Below are 10,850 nucleotides of genomic sequence, written 5' to 3' on the forward strand. Positions count from 1 at the left end.
ACTTCTCAAAACGTTTGTACAGGAACAAGCGTTCCCACCAAAGACAAAGGTCCCCCGTGTAGCCTTTACATACTGTGTGGGGGCAAGTGCTGTTTGCGAGCAACTATTTAAAGGCGGCACAGCGCACGACGGGGTAGGTGACCAGCAGCACCACGGCCCGGCCGCCTTTGTCTCCCCCAGTGGCGATGCTTACACACCGCACCAGGTACTCGTTTGAGGCCGAGTCGACCTAGACGGAGGCCCAGGACCGGGTTCAAATATTCGCCACTGTTATTGGCCACGAGCGTAGCGAAGTTGCGCATCGCTTAGAAACCACTACGGCGACATACACAGCCCAAGTCTCGGTCATCATCATCACCACCATCACCACCAACACTAACGTCACACACCCTGTCACTCGCACACGTGCTATCCTTCACCCGTCAGTGTGCGCACAGTGCTGGCGTTAACCTCCTACAATCACTAACCCATTGCGATCAATGGCACTCACCAACAGCACTGGTCATGCATTGCCAGGTTAAGAGTTAGCATGGCATACGGGCCGTGTAGAAGTCTGCTATTTTCATTGACACACATATATACATCGACCAGACTCACGTATAGCGAAAACCCTAATTCAGTACACGAGTATCGTGTTTGTGCTACTATGGCATAGATGCTAAACAATACAGTATAGTACACATAAGCAGATAATACAATATGTATACCTCCCTTAACTTACATATCTGCCCCAACACGTAACGAACACCGTCTCTCGATATTCTTCACACATCCCAATTGGATGGTTCAATAACAAAACACAAAACCCGTCTGGACCGTTCTCCAACGCTCCGCGTGTCACCAGCAGCCCGGCTTGCTCTGACCCGAACCAGACGTTCATGGGCCAAGGGAAACTCCTCTGGTTTACACATATAGATATCATATGGCTCCTTATGTGCGTATACATTTCCGATGGCGTGCTTGTATGTACAGTAGGTATGTATGTTGAACTTCTTTCGCACCGTACGTAGCCAACACGCGCTCGTCTGGAGGTGCGCGATACCTCGTGGGTCGATCAGAGGTCGCAACCGGGTACCCGATACCCGTACCCTACCCGATACCCGGCTACCCGTACCCGGCCGGGTACGGGTACCCGTTTGCGACCCTGGTGCGGCCGGGTACGGGTAGGCCGTGAGTCACTGGTGAGTCACCGTTTGTCACTCATTTCCCAACGTCTTGTCTCTTCTCACAATTCAAGTTCCTAGAATCAACCCACCCGCGCCTGCAACATGGCTTCATCCCAGAGGTCGCAATCAGGTACCCGATACCCGTACCCGGCCGGGTACGGGTAGGGTACGGGTACGGCCGGGTACGGGTACCCGTTTGCGACCCTGGTGCGGCCGGGTGCGGGTAAGGAATCAAAACCCGTTTGCGACCTCTGGGGTCGATGTGGTTGTGGTTCCACGTGGGTCGATGTGGTTGTGGTTCCACGTGGGTCGATGTGGTTGTGGTTCCACGTGTTTGATGTTCAGACCCAGGCTCGGTTCGACGCTCGCTCGCAAATAGCTCGAGGGCGCGTGACAGCAGCGCGAGGTGTGATATACACAAAGATCCATCGCCCCCGTGTAGCCTTAACAGACTGTTGGGGCAAGTGCCGCTAGCGAGCAGCAACCTGTGACGGCCGGCACGACACACGAGGGGGTGGTGGTGGGTGGCCAACACCACGCCCGGCCGCCTTTGTCTCTAACCCCCCCCCCCCGTGGCGATGTTTACACACCGCACCAAGGTACTAATTTGAGGCTGAGTCGACCTAGGGGGAGGCCCAGGACCGGTTCAGATAATCGTCATCGGTGTTGGTCGCCGTGAGCGGGGAATCGAACCCGGGTCGCCAGGTTCGTAGCGCAGCGCGCTAAACCGCTACACTACCGCTCCCCCACCCACACACAGACACACAGACAGACACACACTGACACACACCAACACACACTGGCACACACCAACACACACCAACACACACGCGCACACACCGCACACACTAACACACACACACCGCGCACACCAACACACACGCGCACACACCGCACACACTGCACACACACCAACACACACACACCGCACACACCGCACACACAACACGATTCCACGCTCTCAAACATCCAAACATAAAACGCGTCGAGTTGCACGGACAGGCAAAGAGGTGACACGCGTCTCTGTAACTAACAAGTTAAGTTATAGCCCCCCCCCTCCCCATTGTTAATCCACTGCTAGATGAAGGCCTCCATGCCCACGCCCCGTCAATCATCGTGTGGAGGGAGGGTTGCGTGTTGTGTGACGACCATACTTCACCCCGTGTGCGCTAAGCGCTGGTCGCTGCTGTTAAGAGCGGTTAAAGCCTCGACAATCGTCAAAAATACAAATCGCATGTGTGTGTGTGTGCGTGATGTTTCAGCACTCAGCTACAATTTTTTCAGACGCTGTCTTCTCGACAGACCTGTTCTGCACCTGAGGACGGCTGCTTGCGTTGTGGTCGAAACGTCGTGAGAATTATTTTATTATGTTTTATTTTTATTATTTTTTTATTTCCATTCTACGTGACTTTACCGAAAGAACCAAGAAGATGAAACAACAGCTACAAGTGGTAACATAGGCGGTGCGCGTATACGTTTGAATTATACATCAGACTAGTGACTGAATGCATGACATATATCTATATAAATTACTTGAATGTATATATATATACATATTATGTAAATACACCGCATGTAACACTTCCTAGAGAATATATCTCCGTTACACAACCACGTGTGAATACACGCGTGTTGGTGACAGGATGAAAGTTGTTTTTTACCGACCAATTTAAAAGATAAATTAACATAAATTGTGCCACAACGCGCACACTGCGTTAGTAAACGCACGAATGTGTAGCCCCTGCAGTGTAAACTTGCAGATTGAGCTAACCAAACTAAATATATAGTATATAGGATGACGTTAATGCCAAGTTATATTGCTGATTTTTACTTCACAGAAAAATAGGTCGTTTCGACGTTTCGGATGTTGGCCTTGTTTTAAAAAAGATATCCCAAAGCTTACGCATATCGCTTACTAATTACATATGTACATTGCAGTATATACACTATCATATATATACAAAATCAAAAAACAAAGATCCTCCATATAACCTCAACAGACTGTTGGGACAAGTGCTGTTAGCGAGCACCTATGGGTGAGCAGCACCACGCGTGGCCGCCTTTGTCTCCCCGGTGGCGATGTTTGCACACCGCACCAGGTAGTCATTTTAAGGCTGAGTCGACCTAGGGGAGGCCCATGACCGGTTCAGACAATCGTCACCGGTGTTGATGGCTGGAATCGAACTGGGTTTTCACGGGGTTCATAGCACAGCAGCGTGCTACCCACTACACGACCGCGATAACCCACTACACTGCAGTAGTTTATATAATCGCATACATACAGGACATACATTACCGCATCTCCGCATGAAAGTGAGCTCATCACGGCAACGGATTCACAGCGAATGACGCAGGAGCCCCCCGGTGGGTCGTGCGCGTGAACATTGGGGGTCTCGGATTTCATTATCACGCCCAAGCACCCGCGGCATCCGTAATTCCGTGACGGCGACAGCCCCGCTTTACGACGGTAACACCCCGATTTACGACGGTGACACCCGTTTTACGACGGTAACACCCCGCTTTACGACGGTAACACCCCGTTTTACGTCGGCGGATTCGTTCCTACGACGGCGCGTGAACGAAACGACATCGATCAGAGGGCGATTTATTTACGGGGCGGGTGACGGAGGCGACGCGAACCAGCGTAGCGGCGCTCACGAAGTGACGACGGATTTTGCGAAACGTCGTAAGAGGGGGAAAGACGTACACGCGGGTATTGCTCTATACTGTACCATGCAACCTTTCGATATTTAAAGCACTAAACTATGCGTTAATTTGTAGTACACTGTACAATATAGCGGAGCAAAATGGACAATTCAGGGGTGGATAGGGGGGGTTGGAGGTCGTTCCTATCAAACTTCTGTGTCCACTAAAATATTGGGGTGATGTGCCCGTTTTCTGGGGCGAACCCAGGACCTCCTATATACCAGGCGAGGTAGTAAACATCTCGCAGCCACCGTGGCTCCCACATAATGGTGAAGTATGGTCACGGGGAGATCCTCATCCAAATTACCCGCACCTCCGAGTAGCACGGTCGGCTACGTGCGGTACGAAAACAAGTTCCAAATGTACAGATTATTGGGCAAACACGTAGCAGGCTCTCGCGACCAATATCATCCATAATAAAGCTTTTTTTGTTTGTTAGATCACGTAAATATATAAATGTGTCGTTAAAACCCGCCACCATCCGACACAGCCAACTAGTAAGGTTTGTCACTTAAACAGAACGTGGCCAATTCGTCACGAGTACAGCAACACCGGTGTGTTGGAGAGCCAAGCCACAACATTTACAATCTGCAACAACAACAACAACAAGAACAAGAAAGCCCCCCTCTAGTCCAGATTAATTATGACAATTGTGCCGAGTCAGGGGCCAGTCATTTCGTCGTCAGCTGTGTGGACAGAGGGGCCCTGAGGGCAACTGGCGAGGCCGGTCAGAGGTCACTCGTGGACAACTGCGGCTCGGTCCTGTCGCTGACCACATCCCTAGAGTGGAGGGGAGGGGGCCGGGGGGGAGGGAGGCGGGCGGGGGGGTCACGTTGACCCTCTAGGTGTCAAGGTGAGACGCACCAGCTTTCGATTTAAAGCTTTCGTGACTGCAGGGATTCATCTTCTTGGTTCTTTCGGTAAAGTCACGTAGAAGGAAAAAAATAAAATAAAAAAAAGATAATAAAATAATTCTCACGACGTTTCGGCCACAACGCAAGCAGCCGTCATCGGGTGAAGAACAGGTCTTTCGGAAAGACGCTGTCTTTCCTTCACCTTCACCTGAGGACGGCTGCTTGCGTTGTGGCCGAAACGTCGTGAGAATTATTTTATCATGTTAAATTTTTATTATTTTATTATTTCCCTTCTACGTGACTTTACCGAAAGAACCAAGAAGATGAATCCCTGCAGTCACGAAAGCTTTAAATCGATTGATCTATGTCTGATTCTAATGATATTCGCGTCGCTATCGCTAAACAGCTGTTCGCTTCGCAGGGGATTAAACCGCTTCTCTCCCCTTCCCCAATGCCTCGTTTGTGGTTTGGGGGGTTTAGAGACTCGTCTCGGAGCCCGGCTGCCTCGCGCAGGAACACGCGTGCGAAGTTCTCTGTCGAATATTGTTGTTATTTTTCCTATCTACGTGGCTTTACCGAAAGACCCAAAGAATATGAATTGCTTGCAGTCACGAAATGCTTCAAGTCAAGATGTATCAGCCTAACGTACCGGCTGATACATCCGCACATACCCAAGTGATGTACCCTGCACACCCCTCACCCCCAAACCGGTGTTGAGATTGTTGGGAGACGTGTGTGAACAGGGGGCTTTGCGACAACAACGATGCGCCGTTTTCTCCATAAGCTCCCCTTATTTTGTACTGGCGGTAAGTAACCGGCGTTGCCCGGGCGAAAAAGGCAGACACACACACGTGGACTTACACACAGACATCCACCCACACACATAGAAACACATCGACTTAGACACACACACACACACATATGGTTAAACCCATGAGCTCCCCTTATTTTGTATCACTGGTGGTGATAGTGGCGGGGTGTCTATAAATGGATCAACCCGTACCTAATTCCGTTTGTCGTGTCCGGCATGCGTCGTTCGAGAGATGATAACGATGGTGGTGGTGGTGATGGTGGCGGCGTGATATGATTTGTAACGGTATATATGTAAACAACCTTACTATTCGAGATCATCGATACAATCAACCATCGTTATCATCACCGTCGTCGTTATGATCACGATCAGCAATCGGTGAAGATTGCCCGTTCTCTACAACCCCGCACCTCCGATGAGTACTGTTGGCTACGTACGGTGCGAGAGAAGTTCAACACACGCGCGCGCGCACGCGGATCGCGAATCTGTAATTGCGTTTTGTTTTGCGTTTTGCGTAAGCAAGATTGGTCCCCACCTGCGGCGTCGGGTATTCATCTTCAATATCCAATCAGTCGTGGCTGACAATTGATAAGCAAGATCGGTGCGTACGGTGCGAAAGAAGTCCAACAAACGTACACCACCACAGCTGGGGTCGTGTTATTGTTGTTGTGCTGCAGCGGTGCGCTGGCTAAAACACACGACAATCATGGTGATGGTGGTGGTGATGGTGATGATGATGGTGGTGATGATGGTGGTGATGGCGGTGGTGTTGATTTACAACATTGCGGGCTGGAGCCGATTTTTAATAAAAATGCTGTAGGGAGGTCCTGTGATAGTGGACTCACCAACTGGTCCGGTCTGGTAGGCAGCACAGTTAGATGAGAGGGCAGAGGTAAGGGAACGCGTAGAAGGGATTGCGAGTCGAGTGAGATGAGAGGGAAGAGGTAAGGGAACGCGTAGAAGGGATTGCGAGTCGAGTGAGATGAGAGGGAAGAGGTAAGGGAACGCGTAGAAGGAATTGCGAGTCGAGTGAGATGAGAGGGGAGATGTTTGAGACCGTGCGGAGAGTCGAAATGACAGATACATTTCGTACATAGACTCGTCGCTAAATGCTGACGATGACGACCCTCTTCTTAGGTTTTTTCGGTAAAGTCACGTTTTTTGTTTTTTATTTTTATTTTATTTTACTTTCTACGTGACTTTACCGAAAAAACCTAAGAAGATGATTCCTTGCAGTCACGAAAGCTTCAAATCTAGATGACGACCCTGATGATACTCTTAGTTCTTTCAGTACAGTCACGTAGGTAAAAAATGAAATAAAAAATAATTTCATTTTTTAATTTCATTTTTTACCTACGTGACTTTACCGAAAGAACTAAGAGTATGAATCATTGCAGTCACGAAAGCTTCAAATCTAGGACCCTGATGATGATGATGACGATGACCATCACGACGATGATGACTCTGCTGACGGTGGCGATGACCCCACGTACCGTAGCTCGGCGAAGGCGCTGTTGATGCTCAATGTCCTCCGCCGCTCTTTGCGATTCGCGGTTCCTCGCCGCTTCACGGGCGGGCAGTACGGACCCGCGGCCTGCAGCAGAGACGGCTCCCCTCCCTCCTGTTGCAGAAGCGCCTCCTCGTGCTGCTGCTGCGGATGCTGCTGCGGGTGCTGATGATGCTGGTGCTGTTCATGATGCTGCTGCTGCTGCTGATGATGGTGGTGGTGGTGATGATGATGGTGTTGGCTGTCCAAGTCTGGCCGCTCAGGGCTTGAGCCGTACACGCAGCTGTGCGTCGTCACGGCCGTGCGCTGCTGCTGCTGCTGCGCGATTCGTGAATGTTGCTGCTGCTGCTGCGGAGTCAACTGCTGCAGCTGCTGCTGTTGCTGCTGCTGCTGCTGCAACTGCTGCAGGACAGCAGGCGGTCCCGACGAGTACTCGGCGCCTCCACAGCCGCCCGGGTGGCCGAGAATCCACGAGTGCAGGTAGGAGGGCGCGGGGAGCGGGGGCGATGATGGGTGTCCCTGCAGAGCGAGGCGAGCGGCGGGCGCGAAGCCTCCGTACATCGCCTCGTGAGGCAACACAGACGCCGGCTGCGAGAAGCCGCCAGCGACGCTCATCGCGAGAAGCGGGGACGGCGGAGGATGATTGTAGCGGCTGTTGTTGTTGTTGTTGCTGCTGTTGTTGTTGATGTTGCGGCACGTGTCCAGTGTTCGAGCGAGCGTCAGATCGCTCGGGACTTGTCAGACGTGCAGCAGTAGTAGCAGCAGTAGCGGTGGTGGAAGTAGCGGCGAGGATGACGACGACAATGATGATGATGACGCTGCTGCTGCTGATGGCGACGATGATACAACTATGAGCGAAGAGAGACCCATGGCTAATAGCAGACGCGCAAAGCAACTGCGCTCGTGGGTTACTTGACGCGTGCGGTGGTGGCGTCGGCGGCTGTCACGGGCCTCGTCAATTCGCGTGGCGCCGTTGGAGGGAAGCGCTACGAGGGGGGTCGAGGCGGACGTGGAGTCGCGGCAAGTCGCGGGGAAAAACTTCGGCGCGCTCGGGGCCGAGTCGCTTGAGGTTCGCTCGTCTCAGACCGACGCGGGGAAAGTTTCTCGTCGTCGTTTCTCTCTCGGTAGATTTACCGTAATTTTTTTTAATGAAAAATAGTTTTTTTACTTTTTTACTTTTTTGCCCAAAGCGAGAGTTGTCGACCGGGGACCTCTCGAGCAACTCGAGCGAGAGGACGCACGTCCGCGTGCGGTGGAGTTTGAAGGGTTACGAAAGAGATGGTGTGGAGGTGCCTCCTCCGCTCGCCCGGTGATGACGACGACGACGATGATGATCTGCTTCTTGCACGCGACTCTGTAATTGCGCAAAGGGCTCTCTCTCGTTTTCTCTCTCTCTCTCTCAACCGCGCCTCTGATTCACGTCTCACCCCACCTCCTCCCTCGGCATTAATCGGACGCGCTAGCAAGCTAGCAGCAGCGGTGGCATCATTATCAGTGGTGTGTTCTATTTACTGGCGTCGAAATCACTCTGTTCAATTTTGAACTCGGATGCAAATAGGATGGAGGATCGGTCAGTACGGGGTTTGAGGATGATTGTGGGTGGGGGGTTTAGATCGGGAGGGAGGCGGTGTGGGCTGGGAGAGGAGGCAGGCTGGGAAGGAATATGTATACTGTATACAAATAGAAAATAAAAAAAAATTCTGGCGAGATTCCCAAGAGTTGTGTGGACGCTTAGAATTCCAACGCAGGCTTGGCTGGATGGTCAAGAGTCATCTCTCTCTCTCTGTCTCTCTCATCCGGAACGTCTCCAACACTCTTCTCTGCCTCCCTCCCGCGCCGGCCAACTCCCTCGCAAGTTGCTCCGATATTTTCGCAATTTCGTCTTCTCCCTCGCCTCGAAGTCCCCGTTGAATTTGAGACCCTGGCTTCGGCTAACAACAACAACAACGACAAAAAAATCTAAGAAATAAATTATTTTAAACAAGAAAAAAAATACACACAGGGAGAAGGGAGAGGGAGAGAGAGAGACTTCGTTACAAGCTCAGAAAGCGAGACGCGTGAAGAACGGAGCAGAAATTTTCAGAGCGATCTCGGGCCCAATTTTTTTTCGGGGAAGCCAAAAAAAAGTCGCTTCCCCCTACGGCGTCGGAACGCCTACTCGGCCGGCCTGGTCGTGCCCAGGGCCCCTATATCGGGGGTCCCTGATCCCTCCCGCCCCGGGGCCCCCACGTCCCCGCCAATCCGTGCCGAGCTCTCTGCTCCGGTGACCACGCGAGTCGGTCTCGGCGTGCGCGGCTCGGGCTCCTTTCATTGGACGACGCGGAGAGGGCGGGGAGGGTGGTGATGCTGGAGGGTGGCTTACCCCCCCCCACACCCACCCACACACCCCCCACGCTCACCACCCCCCCACCACCACCACCCCTCGCTATTCAAACCCTGCCGGCCCTGTCACCCGTCCTCATCCCCTCCACCACCGCCGCCGTGCCGCGCGCTGAGCCGCTGGCTCCATCCTCGGCGTTGCGCGTGAAGCGGACTGCGCAGTCGCCAGCCTGCAGTGTCGCAGGTGGGACTCAAGCGACGACGACGACGATGGTGGTGGTGGTCATCCTCATTAAACATCGTCAATCCACTGCTGGATGGAACCCTACCCAACTCACCCCCCACCCCCCAAGCTGTTGCCATCGCTCACGGTTCTGCGATTACAATGATGAGCACAGTCTTAGCCATAGCGAGACTTAGCCATAGAGAGACTTGGTCATAGCGAGACTTGGACATAACGAGACTTGGTCATAGCGAGACTTGGTCATAGCGAGCTTGGTCATAGCGAGTCTTGGTCATAGCGAGACTTAGACATAGCGAGACTTGGTCATAGCGAGACTTAGACATAGCGAGACTTGGTCATAGCGAGACTTGGACATAGCGAGACTTGGACATAGCGAGACTTAGACATAGCGAGACTTGGTCATAGCGAGACTTAGTCATAGCGAATCTTAGCCATGCCTAGTTTTAGCCATGCCGAGTACCGTAGCCATACTAAGACTTAGCCATGCCGAGTCTGCACCACACCGAAACTTGACACTCTATTTGAAGAAGGGTCCTGCTGCATATCGTACGTTTTGACACGTTGATCTATTTTTTCTTCCTCCAAACGCGAGTGTTATTATTGATCTATTCGTCCATTTGCTTCTAATTAAGTCATTTGGTTTCACGTTGGATTAAACCGGAGTACCAACCTGAAACCCCACGACGCATTCGAGAAGGACACCTGGTCCAAAAAAACTCCGCACGATTTTTTAAATATTTTTTCCGGCCGTATCCCCAGTCCAGCAAGTGTCAATGGATGATACCGGAAACACATCCATCAGTTACATCGCTTCATCCATTTTCTATCCACTGCTGCTACTGTGTGTGTGTCTTTGGTCAATGCGGCAGTGCCAGGGTGGGTACGGCGTAGCTTTCACGCGTCGCTCTCCACTGACAGCCGTTACATCCGTTCATCGAACTCATCCCCCCTTTAAAAACAACAACGCCCTCCGTGTACACCCACAGAAGGAGTCTCAAGACTCGTATTCAAGAGGGGAGGGGGTGGTGCCTGAATCCCGACACGTTAGCAACATTCCGTTCGTGCATCACGCGGCGAGAACACAAATACGGAGCGGCGAGCGAAGAAAATCCATCGGGGCAACACCATCGCTCAGAGCTCCGCGGCAGAATAAACGATTCAGGGATTCCGCGATGCCGCCTGTGGCGTCCTCGTCAGACCGATTCCTGTGGTCGGCGATGGGCGCACGAACCCGCGATGGATG

The 10,850-nt window shown here is 52.1% G+C and overlaps 1 protein-coding gene across 1 annotated transcript in view; it reads right to left on the reverse strand.

The window, feature by feature from the left end:
* The window catches only part of LOC144722714 (uncharacterized), a 48,349-nt gene extending 39,147 nt beyond the window's left edge, over window positions 1-9,202 (reverse strand). Inside the window, exon 1 of the mRNA XM_078601049.1 lies at window positions 7,031-9,202. Within this exon, the coding sequence (XP_078457175.1) occupies window positions 7,031-7,659 (629 nt within the window). The 5' untranslated portion in view covers window positions 7,660-9,202. The remainder of the gene's footprint in view (window positions 1-7,030) is intronic.
* Window positions 9,203-10,850: the final 1,648 nt, after the last annotated feature.

This window comes from Lampetra planeri, chromosome 15 (assembly GCF_965212315.1).
Source record: "Lampetra planeri chromosome 15, kcLamPlan1.2.h2, whole genome shotgun sequence".
NCBI lineage: Eukaryota > Metazoa > Chordata > Hyperoartia > Petromyzontiformes > Petromyzontidae > Lampetra > Lampetra planeri.